This window comes from Lissotriton vulgaris, chromosome 6 (genome assembly GCF_964263255.1).
Source record: "Lissotriton vulgaris chromosome 6, aLisVul1.2, whole genome shotgun sequence".
Classification (NCBI taxonomy): Eukaryota; Metazoa; Chordata; class Amphibia; order Caudata; family Salamandridae; genus Lissotriton; species Lissotriton vulgaris.
The window spans coordinates 5391887-5409424 of record NC_141694.1 but is presented as its reverse complement, the minus strand read 5'-3'; the positions used below and the strand labels follow the sequence as shown (position 1 = coordinate 5409424).

The 17538-nt window shown below is 48.3% G+C and overlaps 1 protein-coding gene across 1 annotated transcript in view; it reads right to left on the bottom strand.

Moving 5' to 3' along the window:
• Positions 1–17538, bottom strand: part of LOC147706666 (CD5 antigen-like) — a 311449-nt gene that overhangs the window by 176224 nt on the left and 117687 nt on the right. Inside the window, exon 3 of the mRNA XM_086925112.1 lies at positions 15119–15433. Coding sequence (XP_086781238.1) covers positions 15119–15433 — 315 coding nt within the window. The remainder of the gene's footprint in view (positions 1–15118; positions 15434–17538) is intronic.

Sequence of the window (17538 nt, the reverse complement as noted above, 5' to 3'; positions counted from 1 at the left end):
GCAGTAACGACTTTGAAAACGATTGTGGAGACTGCAAGAGTGAGTCAGAATTCTGCCCAAGCTGCAGAATTAATAGCCTTAACCAGAGCATGTGTTTTAGCTAAGGGAAAGAGAGTGAATGTCTTTACAGATAGTCAGTACGCATTTGGCGTGGCCCATAGTTTTGGCCGTTTGTGGAGAGAAAGAGGTTTCATTACGTCCCATGGGACTAAGATTCAACACGGTCAGCTAGTTAACGACTTGTTGGAATCTCTAACCTTGCCGACTGAAGTTGCGATTGTTAAATGCAGTGCTCATAAAGCAATCACGGATGATGTTGGTCGTGGGAATGCTTTTGCTGATGAAATTGCTAAACAGACAGCTAGAGACATGATGAGTAGAATGTATGTTGCAACGTCTGCAAGATGGATCACTGAGTCTGGAATGTGTGAGGATACTATGGAAAGTGTGAAAGAGATTCAGAAAGAAGCAACTGAGGAAGAGAAACGAGTATGGAGAAAAAGTACGGGCAAGTTGGACTCGAATGGATGTTGGATTGATTTGACAGAACAGCAGCGTTGGATGTTGCCTGATGCGTATGTGCTTGCAGTGGTGACGATGGCGCATGGAGTAGCGCATATAAGTTCTAAAGGAATCTGTAAGATGTTGGCTCCAGTCTGGAAGAATGATGGGATCAATAAGTGTGCAGAGAGAGTGGTGAAAAATTGTATGATATGCCTGATGCATAATCCTGGCAAGGGAACTCCAACTCCTGCTGGTCATTTCGCTCCTCCTTCCTGCCCCTTTGAAGTAATTCAGTTAGACTTCATTCACATGGACCGCTGTAATAATTTAAAATATGTCCTAGTAGTGGTTTGTGCTTTTTCCAGGTGGATAGAAGCATACCCACTGAAGGACAATACTGCCCTATCAACTGCCAAAATTCTTCTCAAAGAATATTTCCCTAGATACGGAATGCCACGGATTGTATGGTCAGATAACGGAAGTGAGTTTATAGGGAAAGTTATGCAGAGTGTGTGTGCCGGCCTAGGGCTGAAACAGAAATTCCACAGTGCGAACCATCCCCAGTCTGCTGGTTTAGTGGAGGGTTACAATGGCACCCTCAAGCTAAAGATGGCTAAAATACAGGCATCCACAGGTTTAGCCTGGCCAGACGCACTTCCCTTGGCCTTGTTATCAACGAGAGCAACTGTACATTCTAGAGTAGGGCTTAGCCCTTATGAAATCGTTTTTGGCCGCCCGGCAAATATCTGGGGTGTGCCAAGGCCTAAAGAGTTCAGTTCTTTAGAATATCCTATGTTGATAGACTACCTTTACGACTTGACTGCTAAATTGAGTCTTATTCATCAACAGGTTTTCGATGCTTTACCAAAACCTCCGGAGAGTCCAGGGCATCAGCTGAAACCAGGAGAACACGTCGTCATCAGGAACTTCGCGAGGACAAAGAATCTTCAGCCCCGCTACGTCGGTCCTTTCCAGGTCCTTCTTACAACGAGGACAGCAGTTCGTGTGGCTGGACGCAAGCACTGGGTGCACGCGTCCCATGTTAAGCGTGTCCCTTTGCCGCTTCCTTACGACGACTGGGTGAAGAAGGGAATTGGTTCCTCCGAATTTGAAAGAACTCCAAAGTTTATCCCTTTCAGCGATGCCGAATTGATCACTGACACTCCAAGCTCTGACTCTCCTCCTGAAAAGACTCCTTTTAACACTGAACATTTGTCTCCTGAATCAGAAGAAACTCTGCCATCTGCGAACTTGAACACTGCAACAACTACCAGTGAAACGTTATTTGCCGATCAGACAGTACCTGCGAAGCAGAGATATAATTTAAGAAGCCGTAATATGGACAAATAAAGCAGGCAACTGCATACTGTGATGTTTTTGAAATATTGAACTTTTGCCCTCAGCCAGGAAGTTTGCTATTTGTTTTATTTTTTTTAAAAAAATTGCCTTGCCGTCTGGGTAGCCGTAGGGTCGTGGCTGTGTGCCTAGTTGGATTTGCAGGGGTCTGACACAAGGTCGATCTTTCTGTTGGTTCTGGGAACTCCCAGGGCTGATAGAGGCATTTTCATCTACGTACACATCATCAGTGGTCGCGAGCGGATTGTAGAAGATGGAGCTTCCTGCGCTGCAACGAGAAAATGTGATTTACGTTCGCAGAAGCAGACTTTACAGAATTCTTCATAGCAAATGCTTTTTGATGCAATGTGCCATTACATTCTTGATTATTTTAGCAACATTGGTGGGTGGAACTGTTTTCAGTATAAATTTGATTTTTGTGCCAGTTACTACAGTACCTCCCCTTGATCCCGCTATTTCTACTGTTTCTTCTATACACTCTTTTCATTCGTTTCCGGAACATGAGCAAGCTCGACGCTCAGAATTCATTAACAACACTTTTGTACAGCTCTTGCACCAACACCAACTGGTAGTTAACACTACAGACTGCTGGGTGTGTGGCTTGATACCCCACACTATGGATAAAGGTATTCCTTATCTGGTTTTGCCTTTCAGCTACAATGGATCATTTCAGGCCCTTCAAACCATCTTTGCTTATGCCCTTGAAACCTATCCTCCACGTCCACCACGTTCCACTAAATATAACTCTGCCAACAAAGCTTTAGTCCAGGGAATTATTGATATGATCAAGGATGTCAATAATACTCCATCATACCCTAGAGACGAACTGCGAGTGTATTTGAGTTGGAATACTTCAGAGTATCGCCTTAGTTTAGGAGAAAGCAAGCGTAAAAGCTCAACTCCAATCTGGGTCGTACCTCACCGAGGTCAGGTCTGTTTGCAAGGTAATGGGAGAAATCCAAGAGCTCAGCTAGGGAGGAGCGAGTGCGTTGAAACCTATGTGTTTCCGGATAACTCTTCCCCTGCCTTCCTTACTGCTAGGGGTACCTACTTCATTTGTCGAGACCGGGCATATACATGGTTACCTGCTGACTTTTCAGGTTCATGCTATATTGCTCGATTGTTGCCTCCAACATACACTGCTTCATCTGACTACCACAGAACCAGAGTAGCGAGAGGTGTCTTCAGCAAGGAACATACTGCTGGTCAGGAAGCTGGAGACTTCTTCAAAGGCTTCCTTCCGTTCTGGGGGCCTATGGCCAATAGTAGAAATATACGTCAGCTAACACGGGTAGTTGAATCTACTATTACCGAAACTGCTGGTGCCCTTAGTAATTTGACAGCTGAGCTTCAGGCGGATAGACTCATGACGTTGCAGAACCGTATGGTTCTAGACGTTATCCTTGCAGACCGAGGTGGGGTATGTAGAATGATCCAATCGAGCTGCTGTGTCTTTATTCCTAATAATGCTCCAACAGTCTATGAGGCGATCTCTAAGCTACACAAGATTTCCGACTCTATACACGTAGACGAGGGAAACTGGTCCTTTATGGAATGGTTTTGGGCTCTGATCTCAGCGTGGGGATGGAAGGTTCTAATGATCATCGGTGTCATCTTAGTATTTCTATTCTCATGCTGCCTGATTATCCAGTGTGGTCCAGCGTTGTGTAGTCTTTGTGCTGCAACCTGTTTTATGAAACCACCTGCAGTTGGAGAAAAGGCGCGAGAAAGGATGATGATACAACAGCATGTCACTGACCTGATGAGTATAGAACTAGACTCTGACATAGACTGAGTAATTGCCTATGTAAGGGCAAAAGGAGGGTCTGAGGTTCCGTGACGATTTGAACCCGTGTTTTCAATATTGTCGGAAATACATAATATTGGTATCAGCGAACCGCAAATGATCCATTTAGCATATCCTGGTGTTTTCGCTATACTACGAGCAAGAGCACTCCTGTTATTAACACATTTCTGATCTACCCACGGCATCCATCTTAGATCGTGGCCGCCATTTTGTGTTTCTTGCCCTCACATATGCAATAAACTCTGATCACTTCATTTCGATTAAGGACACGTAGCCTTAGCCGGAGATTCACCTCTTTCATGACACGTGCACTTTAAACCAGATCACGCTGTAGCTACATGACTCGACAAAGGCTGCCTCCTCTGCCCGAGGCCAGCCCACCTGAACTGGTTCTCGTGTCCATTGTCCCGATCATGATTAGGCGGCCGAAGCCGGTAGCCTTGCCCATTTACAACCCACAAACATCTCTTATCCCGCTTTCCTATCTTCTGCACCTGGCTCTGCTCCTTTCCTTCTGGGCCTTTATTAGGGGGAGGTAACGAAATTTACGATGAGGCGGTCCGGCTCTTGAATGCAATATTGACAAGGGATTGTGATGAACTAGTGGGAACCCCTCTCCGTAGATGTTTTGTATCAGATTTTATCAATGGTTCCTGTGTACGCCAAATATTTATTGTCTGTGACACAAAGGTTTTGGGAATGTACTAACATGTGAAGAATTCGCCTGAAGGCCAAAAACTAGTATATAAGGAGCAACCCTCTTTGTACAAATTGAACAGGCTCCTAGACACTGCCCATGCGTAGTTTCTGTGACTTCTGTGTCCCTGCAGTAATAAACCTTTGGTCTTTGACGCCACCATCGAGAAGCCCGTGTTTCTGTTCATTTGCGCACCAAGGCAGGTGGAACTCCGGGGTCTTTGGGTGTTGTTCCCTGACACCTCTGGACGGAACCAAAAAGTCCAGAACTCCAGGGTTAACATACATTTTAAACAATAAAGAACTCAAGATAGAGCCCTGAGGAACTCCATAAGGTGACAAATGAGTTTTAGGGACTGCCTCAGAAGAAAAAACCTGGAAGGTGCGGATAGTCAAGAAGTCAGTAATCCAATTGAGAGCTGGATTAGCAATGCCCAATGAGTGCAGAGCTTTCAGTAACACCAAATGAGACACCATGTCAAAGGCGGCGCTTAATTCTAATAATATAAGCACCGCCGTATCCCCAGCATCCAACAGGCTACTTAGCTTCTCAGTGACCCCAAGGAGCGCAGTTTCAGTTGAAAAGCTTCCTGAAAGCCTGATTGGGATAAATGTAGGAACTTTTGAGCGGCAACAAATTTGGTTAACTGAGTTATTATGTTTTTCCAAAATTTTGAAATATACTGAAAGCAGGGAAATTAGATCAAAATTGGCTAATTGCATCGGATCAGCATTAGCTTGTTTTTAAAGCGGGAGAACCATAGCATGCTTCCACTCCGCTGGAGCAATGGATTCATGAATGGAAGCATCAAGTAACTCCATAATAACCTTCAGGAAAGATGAATCCAGCTTTTGCATGACCTTAACCGGAAGTAGATCTCCTGGTGAAAACGATTTAAGGCTACCTAAAATTTGCTGAAAAGATAAAGCATCTATAGGTGCCCAGTTTTCAAGTGAGGAACCAGATTCCACAGGCATATCCTTCAGCTGTTCAGCTGTATTTGAATAATTAAGAATTTGGGAAGCTGACTGAGGAATATTGGTCTGTTTAACATTCAGAGCCATGTAGATTTTTCCCACTTTTCCGAGGAAGAGGAAAAATGCTGCCAAGCCCTCACATTGTGTTTCAGTAAGTATAGGAGGTCTGTGTAGACCAGACAGATTTTGTACAACTCTAAACAGGGCCTTAGAATATTACTGAGAATTGTATATGATAGTTTTCACATATACCGCTTCAGCAATATTACAGGAAGAATTATAGGCTCTTATTGCCATTTTATTTGTGAGTTTAGATTTATCTGAATAGTCTTTCCTCCAGCATCTTTCAAGCACTTAGGATTATTGTATTTTTTCATAGAAAGAGGGAGGCAAATATCAATAGATTCCTTAAGCCAACAGTGAACGTTTTGTAAGCCAGCCAAAGAGACCTGGTTAGCGTCAAGGGCATTTTTAGTTAAAAGCTTATTGAGAACTTCAAGATTCACCTTCCCCCAGTTTCTGTCTTTAATTTTGCCATTTGTGTCAGGCATGGAAAAGTTAGGCAAAGCTTGCCTAAAACTAAACCTAGTGAGATAGTGGTCTGACCACATCACGGGAAGAGCTGCGGAACAGTTAATCTCTAAAAAACTGGAAAAAATATGATCCAGTAAATGCCCAGCCCTGTGGGTAGCACCCAAATTATGAAGTTGAATATTCATAGTTGCTAAGTCTAAGAACACAGTAGAGCTGATCCTGCAAGTAGGGTCATCAAAATGCAGATTTAAATCGCCCAAAATAGCAAAGTTACCAGTATGCGGAAGGTAGGGGGAAATCAGATCCGAAAGGGAAGCAGCCCATGGACCCGCTGGCCCAGAGGGACGATAAATCAAGGCCCCTGAAAAGGTAAACTGAGGATTTAAGGTCAATCTAAATAAGGCAGCTTCACAACCAGTAGAAACTAGATCTTCAAATTTGCAAGTAAAATTGTTTTTATAAATAATCCCAATGCCACCACCTAATTTCTCTTTCCAAACCTTCCTCATTGTTATGTAGTTAGTAGGCAAATCGGTGGCTATATCAGGGCCAGAGCTATCATGTAGCCAGGTTTCTCTAAGGAACATTGCATTCGGTTGCTCATGCAGCAAAAGATCAAAAATATCCGCTTTGTGCTTAGCAAGCGAGAGACAATTCATATTTAAAAAGTTAAACACCATGGTGCCTACATTATTGACCATACTAGAAAGATTGGTTGATTTCTTGGGTATGGATAAAGTAGGGGAGACAGCCATAGTACTTTCATTATCCAAATTTAGGGCGTACTGACAACAAAAGCAAAAAGACGCAAAGAGTTCAGGATGGAGTTTCAAGCATTCGGCTAATAGAGGGGGACGCAAGGCCAACAATTGATCACCCGAATATTGAATAAGGGCTTTGCTAATTTGGGCAGAGCTTCTAGCCCCTAGATCCCAACAGGTGCAGACGGGGGCAGACGGGCTTGCCTTTGTCGCGTCGGCTGCGCGCGTCTGCTGCGCGTCCGATCTAAGGCCATTAAATAATGTAATCGGCGGACGGAGTGCGATGACTAGAGCGATGACTACAGCATGGCCTGGGTAAAATGGCTGCCTAGTGCCGAGCGAGCAAACGTAGAAAAGAGGGGAGATATGGCGTACAACACACTCCAACACAACAGTAGTTAAAATTAGCAGCAATCGAATTAAAAAGTGTAAAATAAACAATTCCCCCAATGTTTCCTGCAAGATAGCAGCGTTAGCACAAGTCCCCTAGTAATTCCCTCAAGTTAAACAGCTGAATCGTAAAAAGACCTGTCAAAGAACAGCACGTCCGATCTCAGCCCATTAAGTAGTGTAATGGGCGGACGGCGTGCAATGACTAGAGCGCTGACTGTAACCAGCGCGTGGCCTGGGTAAAATAGCCGCCTAGTACCGAGCGAGCAAACATGCAAAAGAGGGGAGAGATGGAGTATAACACACTCCAACACAACAGTCGTTAAAGTTAGCAGCAGTCGAATTTAAAAGTGTAAAATAAACAATTCCCCAATGTTTCCCGCAAGATAGCAGCGTTAGCACAAGTCCCCCAGTAATTTCTTCCAGTTAAACAGCTGAATCGTAAAAAAAACTGTGAAAGGATAAAATTATATTGTCAACTTGGACGAGATGCGGCATAAGGTCATTGTCCATTAGATAAATATCTTCAACGTATGAGAACACTTCTGGGTCTATGTCGTGTAACACAAGTGCCGCCAATGCCCCAGGGGTATTCTTTTACCTCATAGGAAAACACATAAATTATTTCTGAAGTCCGACGGCGGTAAATGCTGTCAAGTCACAACTTTTGGGTGCTATATTATGACTGCAGATACCATTGGAAATGTCCAGTGTAGTTTTGTACTTTTTACGGACAAGACTGCTTACAAGCGGAGAGCTGTGTGTATTCTGCACTTCAAAAGTATGGCAATGACTGTTCAAATTTTGATAATCCAATACAATCCGTTAGGAACCGTCAGGTTTTGATACCATTAAGAGAGGATTATGCATCAGTGATGTACATGGTTCAATCACTCCTTTATCCTATAACTATGTTAGAATTTCTCAAATGTGAGCCTTAGCCTCACGCTTGATTGGGTATTGCGGTTGTGGCTGTCAATGGATATCCCAGCCCACTTGATTAAAATACACCGCAGGGCAAGGGCCGCAGCTCACCCAGCTGCGAAAGCCTTGGCATGCTCCTCAAGGACATTACGAGAAAAAATTGAAAGTATCACGTCCTCCCCCCTAGAAGCGGCTAACACAAAGGGTGGAGGCTAGTCTGCGACCACCAACAAAATGTCATACGAGAAGGTTAAACTTTCCCAGAAAAGAAAGTGCCTTAATCGGAAGCGGTATATCACCTTCAATTTGGAAAATACCATCATAAAGTCTATCAGGGGAGCAACACAGGTATCAGCTGTTTCCACTTTCATGAATGTATCAGTTGCTGTCACCTCCAGACAGGGATGCAGTGCCTCCCGCAGTATGGTAACCTCCGCCGCGCTCCCGCACAGAGTCACTGCCCATGCCCAGTCCATGCGTCTCGCTCTCACCATGCGAGGCATACCTCGCTGTTAAAGCGGCAACTTTCTTCTTTTGATATAGCGGTTGAAAACGAGGCAGATCCTTTTGTTTTCCTTTACCTTCAAACTGTTAAGGCTGATCTCGTCCCTGGGGTGCATGTGGACCTTTACCACGATCCTGGCATTCCCCTCCACCGCCTTTGAGAGCCTGATGTGTTCTGTAAAGAATGAGGAGAGCACTGATCAGGGACTTGCAAGTTATAAGTGCTCTCAGAAGACTCAGGTGTTGGTGAAACTGCACGCAAACCTTGACTTTGCTGTTGCTGTCCATGTTTTTTTATTTTTCCAGTTCTTTTGAGGTAATAACGGGCGCCCATATTTATCTGTCCGGGCTTTTTGTTGTGTTTGAGATTGAGTTTGCATTTGAGTAAAAATCTTAACTCCCAGACTATTGCGGCCAATGGGTTTATAAGCCGTTGCAATAATCTTTGGTTATTTGCGTGGCTTGTCTGCATATTGTACAGCCTCCAAGCATTTTGCCACTTGAAAGCTCACAGCATCACCCTTGACATTGGCAAGGATCATATATTGGCAGCCACATCGACCACCCCACCAATCTCATTCCCAACTCTACAGCCACTTTGGCTCCGTGTTCACATTGAACACTTTTTATCACGGAAGGGAGTATTGTCATGAAGGGAGTGCTGAAATACTTAGAATACCCAGGTGTTACAATCAACTAATTCAGGAATTAGGTCTTTAGGCAAACTTATAGTTAATATCCTGTGTTTCTCCACAGGAGTAATGTTTGGAAAAACAGCTTCTAGTTGTCCAAATTTCTCAGATAGCCAATAAGGTAACTCATCCTTATTCTGTGGACGCTTGCCCATCACTGAATTAAACAAAAGCAGGCTGATGGTCACAGCACCAGAACCCACAGGTTGCGCAGCGACCTTTGACCCTCCTCGCAGGCAGGTCACCCCCCACGCCACCACACACCCACCAGCTGCCTCGTTGCTCCTGCCTACCTGCTGCCGCCATTTCACGCTCCCTCGTCCCGCCGCTGCATCCCGCCGCTGCGTCCCTGTGGCCCGCCCCCTATTACCCATTGGACTCCCCGCTCCTGCCTCCCAGCTGCTCCTCCCTCCCTTTCCTCCTTTTAAGGGGGCTGCGCAGTGGTGTAGGAGTGACCTTTGACCATGCTAGCAGGCAGGTTGCTCCCCATACCAGCACACAGCCGCCAGCTGCCTCGTTGCTCTTGCCTACCTGCCGCCGCCGTTTCCCACTCCCTTGTTCCTGCCACTGCATCCCTGTGGCCCCGCCCCCCTGTTCCCCATTGGACACCCCACTCCCGCCTCCCAGCTGCGCCTCTCGCCCTTTCCTCCTCTTAAGGGGGCTGCGCAGTGGCGTAGGAGCGACCTTTGACCCTGCTCGCAGGCAGGTCGCTCCCCACGCCACCACACAGCCGGCAGCAGCCTTGTTGCTCCTGCCTACCTGCCGCTGTTGTTTCCCGCTCCCTCGTTCCCGCTGCTGCGTTCCTGCGGCCCGTCCCCCTGTTTTCCACTGGACCCCCCACTCCTGCCACCCAGCTGCTCCTTCCTCCTTTTCCACCTCTTATGGTGTCCGCGCAGCGGGCGAACCACTGGCGTGCCTAAGGCACGCCAAAGGCAAGCCCGTCTGTGCCCACGAACGCCACAACATCAGACTCCGCTACGACGCCAGCACCCTCTAAGCACTCCACGCCGGCCGAAACCACACCTGCTTCCAAGCCACACCGAAACGGACCCATGGACCCTTCTCCTGCCGCACCTGCATCTTCACCTGCAACAGAACCACCAAACCTCCAAGGACCTGACCCAACCACCTCCGCTGCATACTCCTCAACACCCGCTCCGCACGCAAACAGGCCATGAAGTTCTGGGACCGGCTCGACACCTCCGCCCCAGATGTGACCTTCCTGACCGAGACCTGGTGGAAGGACTCCTCTGCACCTGACATCACCATAGCCATCCCGGACAGCTGCAAGATCACCCGCAAGGATCGTGCCAACAGAATAGGAGGAAGAATAGCCATCATCCATAAGTCCACCCTCAAGGTCGCCACCCATGCAGACAACACCCTTAACACCGCCGAACACCTGCACTTCCGGATCCACACCAACCACACCACTACCCTCAGAGGAACACTCATCTCCAGACCACCCGGACCCGAGCACAATTCAGCGACTCCATCGCAGACCTCGCCAGCACCCACTCACTCGCCTCCACAGACTACATCCTCCTCGGGGACCTGAATTTCCACCTCGAGAACAACAACGACCCAACTCCCCCACCCTGATCGACAACCTCGCCAACCTTGTCCTCAGACAACTCGTCACGCACCCACCAACGCCGCTGGCCACACACTGGACCCCATCTTCTCCACAGGCACCCACGTCGCCTTCGACCACACCACCAAACTCCACTGGACCGAATACCGCTGCATCCATTTCACCTTCAACAAACCAACCATGCACCACTGCACCCAACAGCTGCCTTGCCGCTGCTGAAGCAAAGTCACCGAAGACCAGCTGATCACCACCCTTGCCCAGAACCCACCCACCGACCCCACCAACCCAGACGACGCAGCCCGCAACCTCAGACAGTGGATCAAAGACTACGCCAACACCCTCACCCCACTCAAGAAACCGTCCAACAACCACCCCAGCAAGAGAGCCTCCTGGTTCACCGACGAGCTGCAGACCTCCAAACACGCCTGCCGGAAATTGGATAAGATATGGCTCCACGAATGCACTTCGGACAACCAGGCAGCCCACAAGGACGCCACTTGCAGACATCACCACCTCATCAGAGTAGCTAAGAGATCCTCCTTCAAAGACCACCTTGATAACAACGCACATGACAGCTCTTCGGCATCGTAAAAGAACTCTCCAACCCCAGCTCCAACGGCAGCAACATACCGCCCTCACAAGAACTGTGCAACTCACTAGCCAACTTCTTCCACCGCAAGATCGCTGACATCCATGATAGCTTCAACACCATGACCGCCCAACTATACCAGACCCCACCCCCCTGTGAACACCACGAGTGCCACCCGCCTGACCTCCTGGTCCAACGTCAACGATGATGAGACATTCAAGGTCATGAACTCCATCCAATCAGGATCTCCGTCAGAACCGTGCCCACACCACGTATTCAACAAAGCAGACGCTGCCATCGCACCCCAACTACGGAAGGTCATAAACATCTCCTTTGAAACAGCAGCATTCCCAGAAAGCTGGAAGCACACCGAAATCAACACCCTCCTCAAGAAGCCCAAGGCGGACCCCAAAGACCTCAAGAACTTCCGGCCCATCTCCCTGCTCCTGTTCCCGGCAAAGGTCATCGAGAAAATCATCTACATGCACCTGGCCAGCCACCTGGAAGACAACAACATCTTGGACCCATCCCAGTCCGGGTGCAGACGAAACCACAGCACCGAGACAGCCCTCATCGCCGCCACAGACGACATCTGGCGCCAACTAGACAATTGCGAAACATCAGCCCTCATCCTCCTGGACCTGTCAGCCGCCTTCAACACGGTCTAAAGACAGGCCTCCTAGAAGCCGGAATCCAAGAGAAGGCCCTTGACTGGACCACATCCTTAAACTCCGGCAGAACTCAGAGCATCCGCCTCCCGCCCTTCCGATCCGAGGCCACCAACATCATATCTGACGTCCCCCAGGGCTCATCCCTCATCCCAACGCTGTTCAACGTCTACATGGCCCCCCTCGCCCAAGTGGCCCACCAACACGACCTCAACATCATCTCCCGAACACCGCCAAAACCAACCTCCACGAGGGAATGAAGGCCATCGCCGACTGGATGCAGAACAGCCATCTGAAGCTGAACTCGGACAAGACTGAGGTACGCATCCTCGGACCCACCCCCTCAGCCTGGGACGACTCCTGGTGGCCGACCACACTGGGAAAAGCACCGAAACCCACTGACCATGCACGCAACCTAGGATTTGTACTCGACTCCTCCCTCTCCATGCCTAAACAGGTCAACGCTGTCTCCTCCTCCTGCTACAATACCCTCCGCATGCTCCACAGGATCTACAAGTGGATCCCGCCCGAAACAAAAAGAACGGTGACACAGGCCCTCGTCAGCAGCAGACTGGACTATGGCGACGAATTCTGCAGAGGAATCCCAGCCAAACACCTACAACAACTACAACGCATCCAAAACGCCTCCGCCCGACTGATCGTCAATGTCCCCTACTGCAGCCACATCACCCCCCACCTGAGAGACCTACAGTGGCGCCCCGTCAACAAGAGGATCACCTTCAAGCTCCTCACCCACGCACACAAAGCACCCCACAACGCCGGACCAGACTACCTGAACAGCAGGCTCAACTTCTATACCCCGACCCGCCAGCTCTGCTCCGCCAGCCTCGCCCTGAACACATCACTCCCGACTCTCTCAGGAATCGCAGTAGCATGACATACTCTTTCGTTCACTCACTTGTACTTGTCCACAATAAGAATAGGGAGAGTCACTGTAATAGTTCAAAATGTTTATTTTAACTATCATGCTCTACAATACAGTATACAAGCCACTACCAGCAACAAATTGCATAAACTAAGAATGGTTAGTATTGTTACAATTCCATAGAATACAAAAGACATTGGAAAAAGGACAATTTGGCCTAACCACCCTCCCTTGGCAAGAAGACGTTTATTTCTCTGGGCTTTGACAGCAGACCCCATACCTTAAAGCCTGGATGGAAGGTTTACATCATAGGAACAGCGGAGCTCTTCTCCATGGAAAGTCTCTCTCCAAGTGTGTTAAAACAACATGCATCCCCGTAATACCAAAGCACGAGTCTCCAGCAGTGCAGCTGTGTTTAGCATGTTATGTCTAGGTGCTAGGGACTGACCAGAGCAGAATAACAAGGGGAATTGTTTATCGACCTTGTACAGCGTGGTCAGACTAAACTCCAGGAGTGCAGCAGAGAAAGTAAAAAGGAGACGGTTCTCATGTGAAAGGCATGAACAGTCTTGAAAAAATAAATTCATGTAGTAACGTGTGCAAACGCAGCATCATGGTAGCAAAGCTCATGCTAACTTAGTAATGTTGACAATGTCCCCAAAGACTCATTTAATACATTTTTGTGGAACACAAATATTGATTAGAATCGATCTGTAGTGTTATGTTTTTATAACTACCCCTTGGTCCTTCTTCTTGATCCCAGTTTAAACAATATGAGATGGCTCCGCCCCTTCCCTCTGCAAGATGCCAACAATCTCTACACTTCTCTGAGTATTTATTTTCTTTTAACGGAAATACTCCCCCTCTTCCCTGTAACCTCCCTCTTCCCTCTATCAACACCCTGCAAGTGCCAAGCTTATAGAGATGCCAAAGAAAAAGAAGGTGAGATGGAGGGAGGGAAGGAAGGAGGGAAGTAAGGAAGTGGGAGTGCAGAGGGAAGGCAGGATGGAGGGAGGGAAGGGCAGAGGGAAGGAAGGAGAGAGGGAAGGAGGTGAGGATGGAGGAAAGGGCGGAGGGAAGGATGGAGGGAGGGATGAAGAGTAGGAAGAAGGGAATTGTGGATTGAGGGCAGTGCTGAGGAAAGGATGGAGGGGAGGACAAAGAAAGGGTAGGAAGGAAGTGCGGAGGGAGGGATGTGTGGAGGGAAGTCTCGATGGAGGGAGAGATGGGTGGAGGGAAGGATGGAAGGAGGGATAGAGTGTGGGAAGGAGGGAAGATCAGAGGGAGAGAAGTGAGGAGGGAAGGGAAGTGCAGAGGGAAGGCGGGATGGAGGGAGAGAAGGGTGGAGGGAAGGAGAAAAGGTCAGAGGGAGGGAAGGGGGATGGAGGGAGGTAAGGGCAGTGGGAAGGATGAAGGAAAACCGGAGGAAAGGTGGTAAGGACAGAGGCAGGAATGGAAGGACGAAGGAAAGGAGGGAGGAAATTACGGGGATGGGAGGGTCAGAGGAAAGTGTGGAGAGAGAGATGGGGAGAGATAAGGGCAGATCAATGGAGGGAGGGAAGGGTGAAGAGAAGGATGGAGGGTAGGAGGGTAGGATGGAGACAAGGATGGAAGGAAGGAGGGAGAGAATGAGGGAGGGTGGGAGGGATGGACACAAGTAAGGATGGAGGGAAGGACAGAGGGAAGGATGGAGGGTGGGAAGGAAGGGAATGAGCAAGGGCGGGAGGGATGAAGGGAGGGAGGATAGAGCAAAGGACAGAGGGAAGGATATAGGGAAGGGGACTGTGATGGGGAAGACTAGAGTGCAGGGTAGTAGACTTTGTCGCTAAGTCTTAGGATCATTGCTAAGTGCCTAAAATAAAAACAAAAACGCCTCAGTGGATGGAGAAAACTAGACTCAGGGAAGAAAAATCATAATGTCTGCTTCTCGGTGGCTCGACAGAGGACATGGATTGACTTGTGAAACTCTCCTTCTCCTGAAGGAGTCATAACCTTTGGGAAGATACAGGGAGCAGCAGCAAGCACACAGGCAGGAAGGGGGTTTGTAGGTTCACCTTTGGCTCCGGAGTGCATAGTTATCTGCTTGAAAATACTTCATGAAGAGTCTTAATGGTTCATCCAGATCCACCTGATGAAGTGCTTGCCACTAGAGGTCACTTTTGTATTTTGACAGAAGTGAATAATGCCTTCATTATGCAATGAAGCTTGTTTTTACATTCAGCTTACACTTCTTACCTGCACAGGTCACTCCAGCATTCCTCCCCGTTGGACAGGTATTAACACTCCAGCCTCTCTGTGCACACTTCCACAGGACAGACTCATCTCCTTGGCATTGGACATTACTCATCAGAACTGGCAAAGGGCTGATCCCGAATGATGAATTATACTGATAGCTTTGCAAAGCTCTACACCCAAGCTCTCTGCAGACCACCGACGCGTCCTTCTGATCCCAGGCGTCATCACAGACTTTACCCCACACACCATTGTGCCTGACCTCCACTCTTCCAGCACAGAGAGAGGGGCCGTTCACCAACCGGATCTGATCAGGACCTGGGAAGAGATTAAAAAGGCATTGGAAAGGAAGACAAACAAAAGGAACTAAGAAAATATAACGTCTTTTTGATCAATAATAAGGTAATATTCAGTGACAAATGAGGTGCTGTGGGAATACATCTGTCAAACATGTGAACGTTCTTTTTCCAGTCTCTCAGCAGATGTGTTGACAGCATCTCCCACTACTGCTGCCCCACATGGATGTAATAGGCCAATGGGATCCAAGGATGGGAGTGGAGTCCATGATCGATACATTGGGCGCCTCTTTGAACACAGCTCCACTCATCAGCTCAACTATGAGATTCTAAAATATGTCCATATGGCCATGAGAATAAACCATTCGGATTGACTTTGAATGTGGAGTCAATTAGGCTTTGCCTAAGTGTAAATGTTTGCTGTCCTGCCTCTAACTTGTCTTTCAATCTTTACTCTATCCTTGGTGAATGTGCGTTCCTTAGTCATTGATACCTGTTACGTGCCGATGATACTTCATCAACAGAACACTCTCACTGTGAGGGTTCACCCTCAATCATCAATAAAATACATGAGACACACAGCTCACCTTTAACTCCTGTCTCAGGGCTATTTCTGTATGGATGCAACACAATTCTGTAAGCGATTCAGATGTATTTATTTATACGTTCTAAAGCGTACATATGTGTGGGGGCTTTCTTATCACTAGGAGTACTGTAGGTGCATGGGAAGGTAGAGTAACAATAAAGATATCTTTTTTTTTTAATTCTAATGCTGTTCAGGAGTCTTGTGGAGGCGGTGGTGGCTAGCCTCTGAGAATCCCAGAATCCTTCAGGAATGATCGGGGGAATTTTGTGATGTGAAAATTTCAAGTAATACTTAAGATTATGCCATTATACTGCCTCATGTAAACAAGATGTCAATTTGGATAAAAAAAAATACTCTGCTGTAAGCATGGAAACAATGTGTTTAATGTGTGGCACCAATGTGAATGTCCTGAATGCGAGTAACATTTCTTAAATGTGGTCACCAATAAAATTAATTACATATATGAATTATATATTTTACCTAGGACACAGATTAAAAATAAAAACTCATAAAATCGGGGGAGGAGCCAAGATGGCGCTCGGATCGGACGTGTAGTCCCTCGGCTCCGGCGACCGTCTCTGCCCTTGAGTTCATCCTGCCAGAGATCCTGAGTAAATTTGGCTGATTTCGAGACCGGACGCGCTTCGACGACCCGCCACGAAATCCTGGGGCTTTTGCTTTCCCGCAAGCGGGGGAAACGCTCGGGCACAGTTAGCGGCCTGCATCGACACGGAGACCGGGACCTCGCGTGAATGGTGAGACCGGCCATCCAGACTTGGCGACTGCAAAGTGCCGACCGGAAGTTACTGAGGGCAGCGGAGCCTGCGGCCCACGTCCCGCTGCACGGCTGCCACGGAGACGATCTACCCTGGCGGCCAATACTGTGTCAGGGGCCATCGTACTGCTGTTGGTGAGACTTTTTGCCTGCATCTTGACCCGCTAATGGTGGTGGGCTCCCGGCCTGGCCAGCTACTCTTAACCGAGCGGGACGCTAAACTGAATGGACTGTGCTCCTGTCTGTACCCGGGCTCGGTCATCTGCTCCTTGCGCCACGATACTCTGCTGCTATGGGGGTGCAACCTGGTTCTTCTCCGGATCCCTTGCCTGACGCTGTGGTGGACATGCTGTGATGTTTACCGATAGGTTGGATGTGACTTGTTTTACTGAACACATTCGGAGGGAAGAAGTGCCCGATACAATGTGTGCTACCACTCATGGGTATGGTGCCCTACTGACAGCGGTTCTTTCCCTACACTCGGAGGCTTTATGTTATGGCTGCGCCCTGCTGGACAAGATGGAGGGCATGATCAGTGTTTCGGCCCGTCTCAAGATGGCCGACCCGCAGGGTCTAGGCACCGCTCTTTGTTCTACCTCCGCCCCTGACAACACGGCGACATCTGGCGGACACGGAGCCCTCGTGACTCAAGGCCTGTCGATCGTAACCGCTGCGGGAGACCGGCTCCCGAGCCCGCATGTCCATCCGGAGCTCCTGCTTGACTGTGAGCCTTCCTTCCATGTCGGGCTTGCGGACCCCCGAGACT